Source organism: Charadrius vociferus, unplaced genomic scaffold (genome assembly GCF_000708025.1).
Source record: "Charadrius vociferus isolate BGI_N301 unplaced genomic scaffold, ASM70802v2 scaffold156, whole genome shotgun sequence".
NCBI lineage: Eukaryota > Metazoa > Chordata > Aves > Charadriiformes > Charadriidae > Charadrius > Charadrius vociferus.
The window spans coordinates 1,734,429-1,757,602 of record NW_009649042.1 but is presented as its reverse complement, the minus strand read 5'-3'; the positions used below and the strand labels follow the sequence as shown (position 1 = coordinate 1,757,602).

At 37.4% G+C, this 23,174-nt stretch overlaps 1 protein-coding gene across 2 annotated transcripts in view; it reads left to right on the top strand.

Annotated features, from left to right (window-relative positions):
* The window catches only part of MYT1L (myelin transcription factor 1-like), a 314,263-nt gene that overhangs the window by 174,444 nt on the left and 116,645 nt on the right, over positions 1–23,174 (top strand). For both annotated transcript variants that reach the window (XM_009887921.1, XM_009887922.1), the window contains 3 exons: positions 8,784–8,838; positions 9,021–9,054; positions 9,351–9,413. In XM_009887921.1, coding sequence (XP_009886223.1) covers positions 8,784–8,838; positions 9,021–9,054; positions 9,351–9,413 — 152 coding nt within the window. Of the gene's footprint in view, positions 1–8,783; positions 8,839–9,020; positions 9,055–9,350; positions 9,414–23,174 lie in introns of those variants that run through there.

Here is a 23,174-nt window from a genome sequence, read left to right as displayed (position 1 = left end):
CCGTGTTGACCACTTCCAATAACTTCCTGTTCCTCAACGTGTTTGGAGATGACATTGAGAATGAGTCGCTCCATTACCTTCCCAGGGACCAATGTGAGACTAACCGGTCTGTAGTTCCCTGGGTCCTCCTTCTTTCCCTTTTTGAAGATTGGAGAAATGTCAGCCTTTCTCCAGTCGTCAGGCACCTCTCCTGTTCCCCATGACCTTTCAAAAACGCTGGAGAGTGGTCTAGCAATAACATCTGCCAGCTCTCTCAGCACTCGCGGGTGCATCCCATCAGGGCCCATGGACTTATGGATGTCCAGCTTGGCCAAGTGGTCTCTGACCTGGTTCTCCACAACTGAGGGAAAATCTTCCTCTCTCCAGACCTTCTCCCTTGCCTCCAGGGTATGGGATTCATGAGGGACAGCTTTAGCAGTGAAGACCGAAGAAGAGAAGGCATTCAGTAACTCTGCCTTCTCTGTGTCTTCCACCACAAGAGCACCCATCTCATTCATCAGTGGGCCTACATTTTCCCTAGTCTTCCTTTTCCTATTGATATACTGAAAGAATCTCTTCTTATTGTCTTTAACTGCAGTGGCCAAGCTGAGTTCTGATTGAGCTTTGGCCCTTCTAATTTTCCCCCTACATAGCTTCATTATATCTTGATAATCCTCATAAGTTGCCAAACCCCTTTTCCAGAGAATGTAAGCTTTCCTTTTTTTCCTGAGGTCCAGCCAAAGCTCTCTATTTAGCCAGGCTGGTCTTCTTCCCCATCGGCTCGTTTTTCGAGCCATGGGGATGGCCTTCTCCTGTGCTTCTAAGACTACCTGCTTGAAGTATGACCAGCAGTATGACCAGATGCAGTGCTATTTCTCCTTACCTCTAATTTCCATAATACTTTCTCATTCCTCATATCTAAGAATGTACAAAAAGTAGTAAGAGAATGAATGCTCAAATGAGATGTGTGCACTTCGTGTCTTTTCCACTCTAACTGATATGAAGCGAATGAAAAATGCTTGAAAGTATTTCCTGCATTCCCTGCAGAGTAGTTCAATGAATCCCAAATGTACTTCCTTCCTCACAAAACGAATATATGGCGAACTTGTGAGTTTAACCAAAATTTTGCTTATTCTGGCCTTCGTTTACAGATATGGTTGCTGCCTGCACCGTTCATCTGCAAATAGAAGGATTGGATTCCCTCTGTGCATTGTAGCAGGAGAATGACTTGTACTCAAAGTTTGAGAACAAGTCCTAAGGATATATTCTTCTGTTGTTCTGCAAGAAGGGCTCTCCTTGATATTAATAAAAGCTTTGTGTTTTCATCACAAGTGGAAGAGGACAAAGGAGTAATTTATATTCTAGTCCTTAATTTGGTCACATGCCTATTCAGCCGCTTTGTAGTATGTAACCTCAACTTGTAACTTTTATCTTTGCAGAGTTCCCTCTGGAACTCTGCTCTAAGAGGGCCTGGTTGTATGCTGGTGTTTTCCTAAGGGGAAGATTCACATGTGATAATTCTTTTATGAAGTTTGCCCTTTTACTGAAAAGGGTGCTATAAAATATTTGAACTACATTTCAGATGTCCATGCCAAGAAGGCACGTGGGTTTGTGGTGAAAAGGGTCTGAAAGGACAGGGAAATTGTTTTCCCTTCTGCCTGACTTTTTCTTAAGCACTCCAGTAGCTTCTTAGAGTAACTTGCTATCCTGCAGTTTTGTCTCTCTTTTGTCTTGTAGATCTTATAATCAGAAACAAGTGCATTAAGTATATTTGGGAGAATCATACAGGTTTTCTGTCAAAATCAAGATCCTGAATGTTATTCTATTCTGTTCAGAGCATTAATTGGCCATATTTGATTAAGAGGATTGAAATATTAAGAACTGATTTTAAAGAACTGACTATACAAATACAGTCATAACGGGATACAAGAATGGAAATCTTCCCACAGTAGTGTCAAAGGCCTTGTTGAAATAAATGACATCTGCTGCTCTCCCTTCATCCATAAATGTGGTCATTTTATCCTAGAATGCAATTAATTTATAAGACTTTGATTAGTAAGGCATAAATTAAGGGTCAAATACTGTTATTGATTCAGGTTGGTCTACCCTACTGACACTTAGGGGAGAAGAAGATCTGCTGGGGCCTGTTGTCATAAAAGTTGCATCAGTAAGTCCAACTGAAACCTCAGTAGCCTGAGTAGGAAGCTCAGGCTCCAGGAATCAGGGCTGTTGAAGTGAGCTCTGAAGTCAAGGAAGTCAAGGTTTTGTACATCCACATTGAGACAGGTTTAGGTTAACTTGATCTGCACATTGTAATTCCACAGAATCTTCACCTCATTTTCCCCTTCTGCTTGATGCGTTTCCAGATTAAACTATAGATCTGTGCCCATGTTTTGGTCAAATAGTTTAAAATATAATCTTCTTAAAAATAAAAAAAAAAACCATAGGGTCTAAATCCTGGGTCATTCTAGATTGAGGTGCATTGAGGAGCAATGTAAGGACACATACAGTATTATCTTAATGTACCTCTGGAATAGTGCCATAACTTTGTAGTTTAAGTACAGTGGTAGAGATCACATGCCAAGCACTGATATTTTTAGTTGTCTAAAATAAATGTAAATTAATTTATTCCAGATTTTCAGTTAACACATTAATATATAGCCCACATCTTCTTTCTTCTTAATCTTTAGAATTGCCTTTTCTTTCTTCCGGGTCATATTGTGTGAGTTCAGATTAATTCAGAACTTCTTAAGAATTGCACAAAAGAGCAGAATAACTCCTTAAAGTAAATTAATAAATACATTGTGAAAAATTATGTCCTGTACTTTCAATTTAAATCTAGGATATTGTGTTCTTATTTATTTTACACAGTGGTGTTTACAATTGTGATTTGTTTGTCTTTTATCATTTGAAAGTGGAGGTCAATATGCTGAAAGAGTACAGTTACTAATATAGTGAAAAGTATGTAATAAAGCAGAGAGGTATTTGGGGACCCATTGGATGTCCCATTTACCAAATAGATTCAATAGTATTTCACAAAACATACCCAGCTTCTGAAAACTTACTCAGGTTATCAGGGGCCATACTTGACAAATGTCATTATTAGAAAATGAATTGCTTTTGGAATACACAGACATGCTGAAAAAGGTATGACAGAACTTGGATTTGCCTGTTATTTTCTGAGGAGAGCAGTAGAAGGTCTGTTTACAATTTTTTTTTAGGAAGACTGCACAACGTATTAATGTAGTATGGGATACACCACTTACATAAACTGTTAATCATTTTCCAGGTCATGTTTCTTTGATTATGAGAATATAGAAGCATTTTAACTATGGGAAATAGATTTTACATATTTTGTTTAATTCTTTGAGATACTAAATTTAGGAAAAAACAACTTTAAGTCCTTTCATTTTAACTTTCACACAGAAGAAAGAATATTTTTTAAGTTCTAGAAATAAAAGATGAGCAAACCTTGGCTATAAAAGTAGTACAGGAATCTTACCTGTAGAAATTTGAATCTCGTGTTATGGCTGGCTGAAAATCTGACTTTACTGAGTAACTAGACAGTCACAAGGAGATAAATTTTAAACTGCATACTTTTTATATAACCAACTCATTAAGTTTTCAGGAAATCCGAATTTTTGTCTCTGAACATTTAACTTTTATCACATTATGAGTGTGTCTAATACTACTGATTAGGGAAAAGAAAGTTTTTGAATAATTTTAGGAACATACTTGATTGGCAATAACAATTATGCAGTAATTCTAGTATTTACAAGTACTTGCCATAGATTTTTGAGGTCATAAATGAACATCTTCTGCCTTTGTGTAGTATAGACAGTGAATGCTCTGCCTGAGTTAGCACTGGACAGTTTTTGAGCGTATTTGAGAATCCAGGTTTTGGATTTGAAGAAATCCAGGTAAGGAAAAAATGGGGAAGGAAAAATTTTGGAAGTCTGTATCTGAGGCTCTTAGCTCATTCACGGCTTTCTAGACTTCTGGTACATCACAGCTAGAGGGGAAACTAGAATAATTCAGTAAGCAAGCGTTGGCTGAGCTGGAAGTTTTGGAACTTGGGACTGAACCTTGCAGTCTCCATGCTTCTAGCAAGCAATTCAGGTACCCTGACAATTTTAACAAGAATGATCATTTTCAAGACTGCCTACCTGCAAGGGAAGAAAATGCTGAACTACCTTGCCTTGAGGGAGCAAAAATCACCATTTGTCCTAGAAAGCAGCCTAAAGCTCTGGATCCCTCACAGTTGGCGGCCCTGAGGAAGCCCATGTGGTATATTTGTGAGTGTGTCTAGAGACAAGGAGAGCAGTGTCGATTGTGAAACTTTTGGGAGCTTAGTCTCAGCTAAGTCTATGATGAGACTTGTAGCCTTAAATCTATATACCATAAAAACCTGAAGTCTCCAACAGGGTATCGGGCAAGCTAACAGAAAAATAGATAAGGTCGTGACGAAAACTTGCTCTCTACTGTTAGAAGTTACTGACCATATCCAAATACCTCAATGGTTTTCTGGAAAATTAATACAGCCTTAAAGGTTGTGCAGCTACGGATCACATTCTGCCCTTCAGCTACAGCAGTGCAGAAATTGTTTGTGCTGGTCTGGCTGTCCAGATCCTCTTCTCTGTTATTGCCTTACAGATTATGATCTTTGGTCTTTCAAGCACGGCCCACATTCTTAGTTCATAGATACAAGACCTTGGAATTGGCATGTTCTTCAGATGCGTCAAACCTGCCAAACAACCCAGGCCTGTATATGTAACTGGCCCGTCTCCAACACAGTTTATCACTCCATTAATTTCTGTGTTGTCTGCATATTTCAGTAGCATATAATCTTCCGGAGTACTGGTGAAGATATTGAATATTATAGGGCTAAAACATATACCTGTGTGATTATTGTAGAAAGGCTCTTATTAAATATATATTTTTCAATTTTTACAGTTATTTTTGTAAAGAAAATAATCTTTGTACAAAATATTTTTTTTTTCTGGAGAAATATTTGTTAACCATTATAAATATGATGATTTTATGAAGTGCTTATTTTATTGTCTGAACGTTTAATAAGAGAAAGCAAAATGTTTAAAAGGTGTCTAAGTATATGGTCTCCTAACATAGCTACCTTTATTGACAAACTTGAAACTATCCTCAAAGAGCAGTTTCAAGTGTTTTTGACTGCAGATTTTCCATGATAAAGTGTTGACTGGTGCTAATTACATTGTCGTCTTGTATCCCATACTGGCTTTTATATGATATTACTAAGGGTCAACGTCAGGAAGATTAACTTAGTAAGCCACACTGTCCTCTCAGTGCTTAGTAAAGATTAATTTAAACAAATACAAGTACAATTTTTTTCAGAATATTTTTTTTTTCAGTTCTCCAGCATTTCCCAAATGTTCCAGGATTGTTACACGTCAACAGTAATGTCTTGGAGAACTATCAGGCTATGTTAAATTTGAGGGGTAAATGGTGTCTGGTATTTTGATTTTAAAATAACAAATTGCTGCTTTTTTTACTTTAAAAAAAAATCTTGATGGTTATTAACACTAGCTATTAATTATCTCCAAATAATAAACCGTATATTTTCTTCCAAATATATTTAAGTGATTTCTTATTAATACCATGTTTCCCATTCAACATTTGTTTTTCACTGATATTTTTAGTTCTCCTTTTCGATAGTTAATGTTTACTAGTAAACTGCTGTACATGTGTATGCATGCATATGAACTAATTTTTAATTCTCATGAGCTACAAGTTGTTTTTTTAAGCTTTGGATTGTTGAGGAGGGGTTATTACCTTTCTCTTTTTTTTTTTTCTTGGTGAATTCTTCTGATGTGATTATGCATCTTTTTTTTTAACATTTAATGAAGTATTTTTCAACTTCTCTAGTAATTTTATGTTAAACAATTTTCAGTTTGGCTCATGCTTATTTCCAGCTTTCATATACTGACACTTTTAACACACCTTGTGATTGTGTGTGCGTGTGTGTTAGTTATTGGGATCAGATTCTGTACATTAAGATATAACAAGTCTTAATTGTCTGCGCACAAGTGACCACACAAGGCTTTTTTCATTTTTACCTAGAAAAGTGGGATTTAGTATAGAATTTCCTTCAGCTGGTTAAATAATTTCTTACATGAGAAATTTATCAGATATGATTTTTAGGAACTTCAAGGATACTCCTGTGGTTATTCATGTGCCACCCCGTAAGAATCCTTCACTGCAACACAGATTTTTTTCCTTTCCATTTTTTTTCCAATCCAAAAGAAACTAATCAACCTGTTTTGTGTAGTTATTCTCAGAATTAAGAACTTGGACCTTTCCATTTTCATGTCTATAGATTCTCTTTGTAGCCAGGTTAAGAATTTCTTCTTTTCCTACTCCTGATGCCTTGCTCTTTGCTTTCATACATAATCTTTTAGGTGTCTCCTCTTAGATGCCAGGCTAAAACTAACTCCAGCCAGCCTGTTCTCGATGTCCACACATTCTCTTTTGGAATGGTGACTCAGTATTCTGCAGAACTGTAATGTAAAGGTCATGAATAAAGTAGGACTACTGAGGTGAACTCTTTGTGAGTCACTAGGTCCACATTTCCTTTTTCTGCATGTGAAAATGGCGAGAAAGTCCACGTTTGTGTGAGATTAATGGCCTTGGGAGCAGAATTCTGTTCCTGGCCACAGAAATGCCAGGGGTGAGCGTGGGGACTGCTATGATAGGCTGGCAGGTGACTGTCCTTGCGCAGAACTGGTGTGTCTCATGTAGAATTTCAGGGAATTGCTTGCTCCCAGTATCCAACATTGAATACGTGGAGGCATGAAGGTTGAAGGTTTGACATGACAGACAAAAGTCTTGAAGGTGTCTGTGCACATGGGAGAGGGCTTGGAACTGGGTGATCTTTAAGGTCCCTTCCAACCTAAACCATTCTATGATTCTGTGATCTGTGGGCATATAAATAAAGTCAAAGCAAGATTCCATTGGCTAAATGCAGGCATCTACCATCATTTGGTGTGTCCTAGAGCATCCAAGGCACACATTGCCATATATGACAGGGCATCTAGGTCACAGACAAAGGCAGGTAGATCTGTGCCTTTCTGGAGAAGCAGCAGGCTATGTAGGATACACAACAAAATTTAAAGGAACAGTGCCTGCAGTTTTTGAAATCTTTTTTCACTTTGACCTGCTTCTGGATCTGGATTGTGTGGATCCTATAAGGGCTTTTCCAGCTTAGTGATTTCTTCTTTGATTATCAGTGTAGTTAAAAGTGTGCTCACAGCATTCTTGAATTGAAGTGCTTTGGTTTAGAAAGACAGGAAAATCTGTTTGGTAGTTTGCCCCTTCTAAATTTACACAGACTATCATAACAACTTGGGTGGCGTTTCCAGGTTAAGATCATAATAGTTTTTTCAGCAGATTATTCAGTGGTGATAAATGATGCTGGATAATGTTTTCGAAACTTTTTAAAAAACAGACTAGGCTGAAGATAAGTAACTCTACTTCTGGTCTCCTGTCAAGTCCTTACACATTGCAGGAGTTACAGAATAGCACAATGTAGTGTTTTCTTATTAGTAAAATGAAAATAATATCATCATCTAATGTGTAATTTCTTCCTTGTTAGTTACTTCCCACATCATTTGTGTTAAGGTACTGACCGAAGAAAGCTAGGTGATTAAAGGGTTAACTGCGAGTCACTTGGACCTGTTTTCGTGTTTTTGCATGAGATATGTGACAGTCTTACCAGAGATCAATCCAAGGATATTACTATAAACCAGTGATTGATTCTTTTTTTTTTCTGGGGGAACGAGAGCCCCATGGGCGATTTCTGTGCTTCCTGACCTTTATGGTATCATCTCTATGTATGAACCACCGCAGATCCATCTTGCCATCCTGTTCTTCCACATCCAAAGGAGCTGATGATAGAGATACTGCACATATTTTCCCTGACACAGTCTCTCAGCATAGTTCAGTGCAATCTGCTTGTGTTGTACAAAGTTGTAAACTCCATAAGCCTATGCAGTTTACATTTTAAAGTCTGGTGACAATAGTACATGGGAGATCAGAGTAAAGCATGTGGCCCTGTGGTAACTACTATAGATCAGTATTTAGGTATGGTACTTTCCAAGGTCCGATCTGCAGCCCTGCCCCTGTCTGCTACAGATTTAAGCTTGCTGTATATTTATTAGTGCATAGAGAGCTACATTGGATAGGCATACTGTTTATAAAATGAAGGTAAAGATTTAGCCATATGTAGCAAGTGAGCACATTCCTGAAATTTGAAAAACACATCTAAACAAGGAAACATGGTTGTAATGACATACTAAATAACAGGAAATCTTTGCAGTTCTAATGATGACTCTTTATCTCCTTTTCTATCATTCCTTTCTGTCTTTCCCACTGCAAAGTGTTCGGTTAGAAAGTGACCTGTGGTGTGCGACCCCTTGACTTTAGTTTTAAATTGTGTAGAAATCTATTGAATCTTTGTTTCAAAATATATGGGAGTAATCAGGGGTTTATGTCAGAAATAGCCCTTCGAAGAGAGGAACCAGCACTTAGTTGCACACAATTTGCTATGAAAGCAGGGCATGCAAAGGGACTGATTAAAACAGAAATTACCACATTTTCTGTTTTTAAATAAACATAAATATCCTAAAAATCCCCTGTAAGGTGGACTTTCCCTTACAGGATAAAATGGAATTAAAATAGTATCAATAAATTGTGTGAGAGACTGTATCAGTCTGTGCATTGATAGTCTGTGCATGCAGGATAAGAACATTGACTGCCTGCTAATCTATTCCCAGATGGAGGTGGATGCAGACGAGAAGCGCCATCGCACACGCTCCAAAGGTGTTCGAGGTACGTCTCTTGCTTCAGTAAATCACTCAAGGCCCCCGCTCAGGGTGACCTTCATCCTCCAGAATCTCTTTGCACGATTCATTCTGACCCCTGCTTTTACACAACCTTTCTGGTAATTTTCTGTAGAAGAGGGGTACTTGTAATAGATGATAAATTTTTATATATTTTCCATCTCTCTGCAGTTCCCGTGGAACCAGCCATACAAGAGCTGTTCAGGTTAGTGCTCTGAGTGTAAAATGTATCCCCATTAGCAATTTAGAAAATTCATGCCTTTTAATGGGTATAATGCACTTTCAAGTTCATTGGTGGTTTGCTCATGCCCTGCTGCACTGATGAAATTAATTCCCTCGAGACTTGCTAATAAAAAGCATCCCCTCTTTTTTTTTTCCCTTCAGTTGATTTCTCTTTCTGTCTTTGTTGCCCTCCATCTCTGTAATACCTACTGCCTGCTTTTAGTATAATCTTTCTGCAGCATACCGGCACCTATATAATTAATTCTCTCTCTTTTGCAGCTGTCCCACGCCTGGCTGTGATGGCAGTGGTCATGTTAGTGGGAAATATGCAAGGCACAGAAGGTAATATCTGTAATTTTTCATAATTTAGTGAAGAGATTTGGTAAACAAGTTAGCTGGCATGACCTTGATAAACCAAACAATGATAAAAATTAGCAATTAGACATTCTAGAAGTCATCCGGATTCACTTTTTTTTTCTTTCTGAATGTCACACAAAATCTAACTCAGATTTTTGCTGAAGAAACTTGTTTTCATTGTCAGTCTTCTCTCGATTTTTCCATACAATTCTCTTGCTCATGTGTTGCAAATTAAAATTTGGCCCTACTGACATGTTGGTGCCAGTGTGACTTTTGTTATTTAATATATTTTATAACTGAACAAAAATGAGCTTCTGAAAATTTTAAGTTCGACGATCAGGTTAGATTCAAAGGTCAAAGCCTAAGACAGATGTGTCCTAATAAGACTTTGGGATTCAAATGTTATATTATAGTTATAGATACCTTTACTTCAGCTTCTAATCCATGATATGTGGAGACATCTCCTTTAAGAAAATGGTTTTAGCTGTTTATTGCTAATAATATATCAAGGTAGCATATGTTACACATGCTACATGGGATTCAAATGAATGTAGAGCTCAGACTTTATATTTCCGTGACTGCAATGTCAATACTGTTGTACACCTGTATAAACAGCATCCCTTTCCTGAATCGTTTGTCCATGGATTTCTTGTGCAATATTTTGAAAATTTAACATCTCTAGAATACATGAATTTTTCTGATGTGCTGTGCATTTCATTTAACATATTTTATACAGCAGCCCATTGTAGGAGATAAAATGGCTGTTGTTTTGGCCATCTCTTTTCTGAATAGAGAAAGATGTTCAAATCAGTGTTAAATTCTCTTTAAATTGTTAAGATTTTTTTCGCTACCAACTTTTCCAGATTTTAAAGCACTTTTGTTTATAAGAATACATATTTCACCTGAAATCTGATAACTGCTTTGTAATGAGGGCATATGGTTTTTATGAATTAAATCGAAATTATACATTTGTGGTCAAGGCATTTATTTGAAACAGAAAAAGATAGCCAACAGTGACATGTCTGTCCACTCAGTGCCACTCAGTCCACTTGTGCCTTTTTTCTTATCAGTGAAAGAAGCTTAGGGACAAGTCAAGAAAGGACTTTGAAAAATAGAACAAGGTGATATGCCTGATATTAAAATGCTTTTGAATTACATTTAAGCAATATAAACCACAAAATAATTATATCCAATTTCCTTTTATTTCAAAGCATGGTTTTCTTTTGTCCATTTTCTTCATGTAAATACAAGCCTCACCAGTAATTAATGAATGGCACCGAATCCTTCCTTTCCCTCAGAAATTTCACGAGCAGTCAACAGTTAAATGACATGATTATAATGTCCTTTCTAGTTACAAGATTGTAACTACATGCGTTTCTTTACACATCATGGGATTCATGCAGAATTCAAAAATAAAAGTCTTGAAAGATGCAGGAAGAATCTCTTTAGCTTAAAAAAATAATCTTCTGAATTGCTCTAACTTTGTTCTATGTGTCTGTGGTTTTGTAAAATCACCCTTTTTTCGGGGCAGGGGGCGGGAAGGAATAGGTGTGAGGTTTGGAAAGATTACATGCAGTTTTGAGACATTAGTTCCATATTTTTCTTTCTTGACATGATTCTGGTATGTCAGTACACGAGCAGACTGAATCTTAGAGCTGTTAATTAAATGAAATTTTGGGTGGATGCGCAAAGAATAAAAATTGGAAATATATCAAAAATTCCTTTTTCTTTCTACTGCCTAAAGAATTTGTGGGGTTTTTATGTTTTCTTGCCACCCTGATTGCCAATCCACTGATCAAAATATATTTCAGCAATATATGTGTAAAAACACAAAGTTCTTTGTTGAGGTTTACAATGTACGTATCTATTTTCTTAGAGAGCAGTAATTTTTTTATCTAGTCCAGCCAACACCTAGTAAATTTAAGTTTTTGAAAGAATCCGAAGGAATTTATCTTTTTCTTTTTTCTATTTGGGTGGGAAAGACCCTCAAACATTTGTTCTAAGGAAATCAGACGGTCTTAAAAATTTGATGTGTTCAGGGAATTGCATATCTCAGCTGATGCCTAACTCAATTCCGTTTAGACCTACGGAGCATTTTAATGAGGTTAAGACCTTTCCATTCACAATACCAGACCGGCTCATTATTAGGAATGAAATGTATTTGCTTCCACTAGATGTAGTCGGAGCTCTCCAGAATTCTATTTCTTCTATAACATCTTGAAGTCTCTGGAATTTGGGGGTTTTCTTTCATTATAAATTTATGCTTGTAATACCAATGTGACAGTGAAAACCATGTTCAGATACTGCATTAAACTTGAACTGAAGTAAACAGATCCTTTAAATTTTTCGGACAGGTTCAGGGACTGAAATGTCGTTCTGCTGATAAAATACCAGGTAGAAGTTAAAGTTTTATCATATATTTTGTACCCCAGTTGTATTTTTAATTATGAAAGAGCTGCAATGTTAGGTTTAGCTAGGGAAACGGGTTTAGCTAGGGAAACAAGCAGGCCTTATATGCCATTGATATTTCCTTTGAGATGTATTAAAACACATGAGTGGTACTAGTTAAGGTAACAGTGGTAACGCTAACACCTTCTTGTATCATTTCCATCTTTTTGCTTTTTTCTTTGTGTCAAACCTTAGTTAGAAGTGAAACCTTGCATGACTGACTTGGTACTTTGCTCTCAGCTCTTAAGTTTGGTGCTTAATTTTAGCTTGCTGGTTGGGCATGCTGATAGGCAGCGAAGACGGACATGCTGCTTGGCAGGGCACTTTAGGGCAGGATGCTAGGATCTCTAAAATTAACTCAGGGAAAGCACCTCTCTCTGGTGACTGTATAGAAAGTTCCGAAAGATAAGCATCCCAGTTTGGGCACTAAGGGCAAGTGCCCAAAGCTGGTTGGTGTGCCTGCCTTCTTCAGAGCAGACTCATCTCTCTTTTTTGGTATTTTAGTAATACCTAGAAACCCATCATAGACCTTCTAGCACTGTCTGTGTTGCACAGCATAAGGCAGTGCCTCGGTGTTAGTTTACACAGATAGGACTTCCGTACCTGTTGTTTATGTTTCCAGGCACCTGAGGCCAACTCAGCTACTCACAGATCATGCAGTTAAAGAAATGCATGTATCTTGGCAGTATCAGGTCCTAAAAAATAAAAAGACAGGCAATGTTTGTGAAAGATCTGAAAACAAAAACAAAACCAAAAAATAAGCCATAGACACGTTCAGATAGTGGTGGACACGAGAAAAGAATTCAAATCTTAGGAGTGAAAACCAGAACCTCTCCCTGGACCATGCTCTTGATACTGTTTATTTTATTCACTTGGTAGCCCTTCACGTCCGTTGTGGAAAGCAGCGTAATAATGAACAGTGCTCTTATACGTTCAGAGCTGTGAATTAATTTTGAACAATAAGCTTGGACCAGATCCTTGAATAGTTTTAACTGTGAACAATCCATCTGGGTATATAGCAGTTCCTCAAACCACACCAGGAGAGTGTTCCCAGATCTGGGTTTTCAGGACGTCTATCGGCTAAGCGTCTGAAGAAAAACGTAGATTGGAGTGCTCTTTCATTGCAATTAGTAGGAACTTTTCCAGTTTCTTTAATCGTCTTTAAAGACAACAGGATTTACATTCTGTGTATGGAAATACAATTGTAAAAGCGAGTCCACTTTCTGGGCTAATTTTTGCAGGTGCAAATCCGATATTTGAGTAACTGAGCACAAACTGGCCTATGTTATTTACTGAGTAGATGTGAATGACAGTTTTAGAAATATTACAATGTACTGTGTTGCTATGCATTTAGCATTTTTTTAAAACACACCATACACCAAATAGATGCCTGTGGTTTGCCATGTAAATAGGTATAGAGACACCTCATAAAAATCCTAACTAGATTCCATTAAAAAAATACTGATTACATGCAATGGCCTATTTTAAAAGCTTCTTAACATCATAGTTTAATTTTTTGCTCAAGTAACAAAAGCAATTAGATTCTGTAATGGATTAATCACTTGCCAAATGGCACATGCTTCAGAATAAAACACATTCTAACAAATAAAAGTCCTAGAAAGAATCTTAATCTGGTATAGTGGCACTATGTATTTTAATTTAGAATTGTTTCAATGCATATATCAGTGCATATTTGAAAGCAGATGAAGCCATTGTATAGAAATTAAGGCAAAACACAATCTTAGTCTGAAACAATATGCATCAAATTTCAGTGAAGGCTGAGTTAAGGCCAAATGATAAACCCTTCAGATTTAAAATGGAAACATTGATAGAGCTCTCACTATATCATGAATTTGATTGCTGAAAATAAGAATTCAGATGAAATATACCAAATTAAACATTTCATCTACCAAGGATTTTGCATGCCTTTTCTTCAGTTCATACTGCATTTGTAAGGGATTTTTTTGTCATTAATCACTGATTCAATGTCTTGCAAAAAGAAGCGAGTCTCAAAAATGAAGAAGGATCATAAAATAATGTTTGGATCTATAATGTATGAATTGTCCCTAACCTTATAAAATATACTGCATTTTAATTTCCCACCAAATTTCTCAATATCTACCAGTTCTTTGTTGCTTTACTAGGCTGTCGCTGTTTCTGTTACATTATAGAGCTGGAATTGTTTTGACCATCTTTTAATTTTTAAGCATGAGATTTTGTCACTTCATACAACAGATTTGTTTGAATTTATGAATACCTTAGAGTTTTGTATTGCTGTTTTGATTAGGAAAGGCCCCACATACCCTTGTACTGCCTTGGCATTATATACTGTAGTTTAGTTGTCTATATTTTAGAACAGGGTGAGAGAAATAATTCAGGCTCCCAAACTTCAAAATTAAAAGACTCAAATGTCTCTCTCTTATTAGAAAATTATTGAATTTCTGTGGCTTGTTGTGCCATATTTCTTATTCAAATTTTTTCATTTCATATACCTTTTCACCCACCAGTTTGATTGCCATGGCTGCAGCCGTGGGTGAATAATTGCCTGTCTTCACAGGAGCATGTTCTGGAGCTAAAGTCGAGTGCTTGCTTCCTGATGTATGCCTCATTTGGATTCTGCCGACAGCCTAGGGGCTGTATTATTCATGCCTTGACAGATAGCACTCACTAAAAGCATTGGAACAGGGCCAGGTACTGGCAGAGAGATAGTGGAGCATTGCAACTTGCAACTGAGAGGAGCATCTATAATACAAAAAAGAGAAATCCTCATACCTCCCTTTTACTGGTCTCACTTTGATGGAGAATTCATTTGCATCAAAATAAAATACCCTAAAAATAAATACATTTTTTCTAAACCACGCTTGAAAGTTTAACACAATTTTCCACATTTAATTGCAAAGCTGATTTTAATTAGTAAGGCCCTGCATGTGAAAAATGAAGATTCACTTGGGTGAGTGTAACACATTGCAGTGTCTGCTGAATGCTCTAATTAATGTATGGCTGCTGTACAACAGGGTGCACTGTGGGATATTTATGAAAAATTCTGTGCACGCAGCCAGTCTATCTGTATTTTAGTTCTTGAATCCACAAGAATAAATAACTTTCCCCCCTTTATTCTTTATGAGACATCATTGTGCATGCCATCACTCCATCCATAAACTTTATGGCATGCCTGTCCTTTTTACTATTTGTCAACGATATTATAAATCAGAAGCCAGGACATACATATTTTAACATTAATTTGATAGCAGAGCGTGGTTGCACGCTGAGCAGAACCCAAGGTCCACTGATGCATTTACGTTAAAGCCTAACCACAGAACAGTGAGGTCCTTATTGTTGCTTGCTTTTATGATACTGTGAAAAATGCTCCTGAATACTGGAAGTATAGACAAATGTATATTCATTTCTCTCTAAGCTGATAGTCAACCTATAATATAGCGTTAGATAATGATAAAATGATTCACTGGATATTTACCTGAGGAAAAACCACACTCTGAGACTATCTATGCAATTCAATTCTATTTCATTTAATGGTATATTTGCTAACGATTTTGGGAAATGTGTTAAATACTAAGAATAACATTATAGATTTGTTTTATATAAAATAATCCACTGTTCAGGGTTTGTAAAAAATGTTAATAAATGGAGCTTCACTCCTTTGTTAAATCCAGCTAAAGAGAAATAAGTAAGTAAGTAAATAAATAAATAAATAAAATAAGTGAAAGAGCATAGGGATTTTCAAACAGAACACTGCAAACAATAAATAAATGTGCTGACAGAGAATCCATAATGTATTAGAGGACTGTATTGGCTGCTGTCTGGATTCAGCAATATATCCTTTGTCTGATTGTTGATTAATGATTAGAAAGGTGCAAAGTTGGGTCTGAAACGTCAACCAAATATACACCAGCAATTGGCGTGTGGCTCTGCATGCTAGTGGCCATTGTCTAGAGATGACTACACAAAGGAACCACAGTTCAATTGCTCCTACCACCATCTGGATTGGGGATAGCAATTGCAGCAGTAGCAAGTTGCAGGATCTGCATGTGCCAGGAGTACGAGCCTAATAAAGGGGGGGAGGGCGGGGGGGATAAAATCAGAGGCAGGAGCATGGAGAGTACCAACCCAACTGTGCAGCAACAGCAAACAGCAGATTTGGGATGAGTTTTCTGCAGTGGGTCCCCAGGCTTGTATGTTGCTGAAATTATATCCTCATTTTCTTTCAAATGGGAGGTCGTGGGCATATTTCTCATGCAGCAGTCCACTTACAGCCACAGTGTTTTCTGTGGAAGGGTCTGTCTGGAGATGTTGCCATCAGCCACAAAATAAAAGAAGACCATGCAGAAAGTATGGGAAAGAAAATTTAAAAAAAGAAAGAAAGAATGAAAGAACGAAAGAAAGAAAGAAAGAAAGAACAGAACATCCAGTAATACTGGGGAGATAATTTCCCCGACAAGATCCTGGAAGTAGCTGTACACATTTTTCCTTTGCCTATGGGAAATTTATGTGGTTGGCCTGGTAGCTTTGCTGAGAACATTGTGTTCTCTTAGGAGAGAAGTAAGTTGTTTGAGGTTGAATAATTTGTGCTTTTCATAATAGAGAAGAGGATCTACAGAGTTGATTCACACATGATGGGCAAGACATTTCATCTGCCTATGCCTCTGTTTCCCCACTCGTAAAAAGAAAGAGTATTTCAGGCATCTTAAGAAGTAAAGATAGAATCATATACAGAGGATTATTACAAACACGGGCCCAAAATTCTGTCTCTGATATTTATCTGGTATTTAAATAAAGTTCTGTTAAATGACCATTGATGTCAGAGGAAGTCTAACCTTACATTTCAGTGCTTTTGGATCAAAACATTTTTCTGGAGAATCGAGCAAAATTAACTGATCTGCAATAATAAGACAATTTTACATTGAAAGTCAACTCTCATGTCCCTATTTCATATTTTGTAAGTTATTTCTACAATATTTCTGTAAAAAATATTGATTCTGAGGTTTAAAAAAAAGCTGGGAGGATTTAAGACATCTGTTTATTAATGTGTATTTTAGTGATAATGCAGTCATGGTTACTAGCCTTACACTAAACCAGAAAGGCCATAAGCAACATTGTGCACTGGGTTTAGGTGTTACGGAGCTGCCTTCATCCTCCTACCAACAGCAGCATAGGTACTGTGTGTGCAGTGGAAAAATGGATTGGAGCATCTCAAGTCAGGGATTTGGAGACAGGAGGATTTACTGGTGAATGCTGGCAGCTGGATAGACAGGGAATGCCATCTTACTCCTTGCTCCAGTGTCCACGCCAACACAAATAACATACACAACTTTGAAAAAGTTTTAGCCGTAGGTGGCACCCATACTATCAGAGAACAGCGTTGCCTGCTCCTTAGTCTCCACCTCAGTGAAAATGATCTGAACTCTGCTATCATCATCAAAAAAAGGGGCAGGGAAGATCACATGAGTAAAAAATAAATAAAGTTACAGTTATCTTTTTCTTTCAAATTTTCATATTTTATGAGATCAGGCACCCTAAGCATTACCTGGGCTAGCAAAAGAGTATGAAGAAAACAACAAAACAACTAACTCAAATATGAAGGAATCAGAAACCAAAGTCCATCTACCTTCTGCATGTTCTAAATCACTAGACCACGCTAGCAGAAAAAGCTACATAGGTGTATGTACAGAAATAGGAGAGAAATGAGGCACAAAAAAGGAAAGAAGTGTGAAAACAAAAATAGGGTTGTAGGAAAAAAGAATAGTTTGGTGCTTTTTCTTTTTTTTTTTTCCCCTAAAAAAATACACTCTGATATGTCTTTAAAGACTTATATTGAAGTTTTTCAATAAATTGAGACAGCCTTTTCAAAGACATCACTTCTTATTAGTGGTTGATATGAAGTACTGCTTCTACTCGTTTCAGCCCAGGGCAGGGAAAGGAGAGGTACTCCTGAGCCATCTTTGGTGAAAATAATAAATCTAAATAAATACATCCACAGTACAGAATCAAATGCCCAGGGGATAGATAGTTCCTGAAGACATCCTCAGCGCTATACAGCTTAGGACATTGTAAATGGTAATAACTTCAACCAGATGAGTGGACTTACCAAGTTAGTTTCCTGGCTACTCGCCTGAATCACCTTCCCAAGAAAATCTTGAAGTTTACTGATTACCTGAAAAGGGATTGCAGAACCTAGTGTCCTTTCATTATTTGCAAGAACCAGCAGCGCCACACTGTAAGTATGCATGGAAGAGTGGAGAAGGGGTATAATGCCTAAGAGAAAATATTCCTGTGATTGAAATAAACCTGTCTTAAATCTATGATTTATGATAAAATTTGTAATACTATAAAGCCAAATGAGACAGGACAGGATATGATTGGCTTTAAATGCCAATACCAGCCATTTAAAACAGCTTTTTTAAGTTCAGTTCCCTGGGGCTGGGACAGATTTCTCTGCCATCATTTTTTTTATTTAATATAATGAGCAGGCCACTAAATTGGATGAACAAGTAGTGAATGAATGCTTTCTGTCCAACTGATACTCCTGTAAGAAATTCACCAGTGATATGCACCTGCTACTGGTTTTCATCCTCATAATGTGTCCATGAGAAAATCTTACCTACACTTTGTGAACAGGGAATAGGTGTTCAGAATAAAGGCTAGAGCTAAAAACTGGCATGCATTCGACTTCTGCTTTAAGTCACACAGTCCAAAGTGTGGACGCTCATAACCCCTCCCTTATTTTGTGTCTAACTCTGAAGTGAAGTCGAAGTAGAACTGTACTTTTAACATTAAGCTTGTCCAAATTTCTAGTCTTCTGCCAGGAAACATTTATTTGGGCACCTTGATACCTATGTCATACTAAGTATGTGGCATCATTAGTGCATCTCTAATCTCTTAGCTTCTTGCTTCAGTGTAGTAAGTGTTTTTAGAGTCCTCCAATTTGTGATCTATACAAACATGGCACTCACACACTATTTTATTCTTTATCAATAGGAGTTTAGACATGTTTCTCCCATCTTCTGGGAACTCGCATGACAATAAAGTTAAGATGTCAGGATTCTTGTATTCTCTTTCTCAATCTGTTCTTGGATCTGTCTATTATGGACAGTAATATATCCAAAAGGAAGAGGGAAGGATATAATTTCGTAATTTTGAGTAGTCACTTGAAGAGAGTAGAACCCTACTTCTCACACGTTTTTGTATGTTCTAGATTAGATAATGGCTAAGGCTGCAATAGTGATTTCTCCTCTGACCATCTTCTAGACAAAAGACTGAGTTCATCTCTGTTTCTTTAAGAAAAGAGAAGGCTTAAGGTGATTAACTCTTGGAGCAGAAATCCCCCACTACAGAAAATATCTTCCTCCAGTCCCGATTACAGCGTCTAAATTCTACTATGTGTTAAGTGCTTACATGTCCCCAGGTATTAGAAGAGGAGCAGACATACCTCACTTGGATGTTAAAATTTCACTATGCAGCTATGCATAGAAACTGAGAGCTGTAATGCATTCGCTCCCTTAGTAAAATAGCAGTTCGTGACTCTCTGCTACCACACAAGAAATTTGCGTCACAGCCAGAAGTTGAGTCATGGCTCTGAATTCTACTCCAGTGCCTTCTGCTGTAGACCATCCTTCTTATATTAAAAGTTCATTTATACAAAGATTAACAAATGATTTCTTGTTATTGAGTATTTGCAGGGACAGTAAGAATAATGTGCTAGAATTACTGATGCACTGTTTAATGTGTGTCTTGCTTGGGCATGGTTTCTTCTAGGGTGACCAATGAAGATTGTTTGTTTGTTGGTTCTTAGTAACCATAAGGACTACTTCAGGAGAAGGGGACAAGCAAACAGTCACCTCAAACAAGAGGATATGTCAGATATCGTGACAAATATGATGAATGTTCTCTGATATGAGTCTTACAGATGTTTGCATGTTGCTAGTCACCAAACAAAAAATCTGGTTTTGAAACCTGTTTCTCCGAGGATGCTCTGGTTAGCCCATACTTTGTGAAAGGAAGTAGAAGATGCATAGTCCCAACTAGGTGGATGGCTGTTCTGTAGCCAATTTACTACAGTGACTGTATTTTAAGCTCATAAAGCTTTTCCAACTGTTATTTTCAAAACATTTCACAAGTGGTAACACAGTAGCCTCAGTGCATTTTGCTTATGATGTTGTAACACATTCACAGTAGCACATGGACTTACGAGACTGACTATAGCAACTTTTTACCAGCGCACATTTATAGTGCATAGGAGCTTGGGATGGAACGTGAAAAAAATAAAGGATTGTTTATGTGTCTGAAAATGTAGGAATAATTCTGACGGAATGTAATTACATGACTTTATTTTGAGCAGGGCTTAGTTCTTCTTTTTGATTCCGTGTGACACAAGGTATTACCAGCTTTACAGTCTTCCGTCCCTTCCTCAGTGGTGAGCTAAGAATTTGTTTTAGTGCTATTGGGAAGGAAAGTGCACTACTTTCTGAGTCAGAGTACTGTCTCTGCAGCACCTAGATGTTCCTTGGAAATACTGACATACTCAGAACTGACGTGGCCTAGCTTTGCTTAGCGTGTGAGACCGAAAGAGATCACAGAGAACGATGGACTCAGAAACTGACTCAGAGTTATAAAACAAATATCGTTTTAGAAAGAATGCAAATAAATTCTGACTACTGTGTTAACTTTGTATCTTAGCAGTGAAGCTTGCTGCTTAGAGTTATGTTATTAAAAGGATGTAGGAGGAAGGACTGAACAGTTAAAATGGCATTGACTAAAAGTGGAACCACTTATTTAAAATGTCATCGTTTAAGCAAAACTATTAAACAGAGGAAACAGTTATCTTTTTCCGTCTACTATAATTTTGATTGTTCATTGAAAATTATAGCAGTCAGTCAGATTTAGACATCACAGTCTAGTGGACAGCTCGGTGGAACCACAACAGAACTGTCATGGTTAGCTAATATTTCCTAGTAGCAATTTTATTTAGTTTTTGCTTTTTATGTATACTATGGATTAAACTGATCTCTTGTGTAAGCAGGAAGAGAATTTCATTATTCTTACACCAGGGCAGTTTTTAATTATGTTTCTCTAAAAGTCTGTAAAAAAAAGAACTTCCCAGGAAGACAAAAATTTCTTGGCTGGTGTGAAAAGCAGAAATGATATAAATTTCCTAATTTTTAAGCTGTAAGGAAATTTAAAATAATCTGGTGCAGCATCAGGAAAGATTTACCTACTTGGCTACATTACAGTGTAACTTTGCATGATATCAGATAATTTGAAGTGTCATCATACCTATGCATCTTATCATCCCTACCTTCAGAACCCTCTAGGTATTATGAACAGTAAAATGTCTTCTGATACCTGGCCCTCCTTCTGTTTAGTACACTAATCTGTTAATTAGAGAATGAGAGAAAAAAAAATTTCCACCATTAAATTTCTGCATCTGATTTTCAAAAAAAAAAAGCGTTTAAGTCATGTAAACCAGAATATAAACACAAGCTTCCAGAGCACAAATTAACTAGAGCTTGGGTAGTGAACTCCAAGAGAAGGATCCACAGAAATCCTGAGTCTGTAGTTGATCAAACTTGTAATAGAAAACCTATTTATGTATACTCAAAGGTGCTGCCAGCTTAGCTAAGCTGTGCTGCTCAGTGCTTTCTACGTGCCAGAACATTTGAGATTTGCAGACCGTGTGTACTTATACCGGCATCCTCTGATACAGAAAGCACAGCAGGCATTCTCTACTCGCACTGACGTGCAGGGACAGGACCGATTTCTATAGACAGTGTAGCAGTCACATCCCCTTTAGCTGAAAAATTGCGTGATAGTGGTACATCCTGGACCAGCAATGAGAATGCCACCTCAGGAAGCAACATGCTGCTTCGATTTCTCCATCAGCCTGACTGGGCCCAAGCACATTGTTAATTAATTCCCAAGCCAGAGCCATACCAAAAGGATGACAGGCAAAGACTGACTAGGATGAGGCTGCCTTCTGTCACAGCTGTTGAAGCTGGGCCTCTGGACAGAAGGGAGTGTGAGGTTTTCTACAGAGAACACAGAGAGAGAAAAGCTAGTTTGATGATTAAAGGGTTCCTCTAGAGGAACCAGAATTGGAGCCATAACAGGCTGATTGAGTTCCAAACAAAAATAAAAGAAAGGATCTTCCATTTTTTTGACAATTGTTTCAACCTGAGTTGTGGAAAAAAAAAAAAAAGGCAAAGAACAGTACCACACTGCCTGTATCAAAACAGAGGGCAATAAAGTAGCCATCCATAACTACAGGCATGATTTTTGTACCTGCATCAGACAGTGTCTTTTTGGATTATGAGTCATATTTTCAAGACGATGCCGAAGTCAAAGTCGCAAGAAGATGCAGATGTCAACAAGAAAGAGAAAGGTGATTTTGGAAACATTCTTTTCATGGTACTTCATATTTCTTAGCGTAGATATACCACAGTCAACATGCTTGCTCTAGTGGCTCCCAGGCTTATATACCTATATGTCACCGTTGGGGAATTTATTCACTAAGGAGCTTAGTCATCTAAACTTAAGTACTTTAAAGTTAAGTATGCTGACATTTAATGTTGCCACAACTATTCCCATTATAGATCTGTGCCCCAGACATATAGGGACCATTTTTAAAAGTGACTAACACATTGCTAACTGACTTTCAATGAGACATAGTGTTAAGCATCGAATGCCTCAAACTATTCAAAAAATTGAAAGTAGTCTTTTGAAGTAGCATACACTTTCTAAAAAGTTGCCTTTCATCTTGTAAAACTAGAGAATCTGTTCCTCTTCTTGCCATCTTCCTGTTACACACTTGTGGTTCGAGCCAGTTCCCAATTTTACACTTTGGTCGTTGGACAGTAGATCATTCTGGACTTTTCTGTATTCAGTCTTTGACCCTTGCTACCTCTCCTGTCTGTGCATCTTTAAAACTGAGCAGCTGAACTTCAGAGAGGGATAACTGCCACATTTCCCTGTGAAATCTAGCCATAGGAGGTATATTGGCAGCAGATTTTCAATGGAAACCGCCATTTCCACCCACAACCCAGCTGCCACATTTAAATCATGCTGTGTGGGGCTTCCACTCCCTTGGGAGGCTATTTTCATTTTCCTTCAGAGACTCTTGTACAGTCTAATAGAACTCACTGTCAGCTATAAAAAGTAACATTATATACCGTAGTATTTTTTTTTTTTAATCGTGATATGAGTCAAGTTGGAGCATCACTATTCTGGACTAGAATGTGATGGAATTCAGTTAGATTTTTTTTTTTTTTTGCCTGAACAGGCATTCTT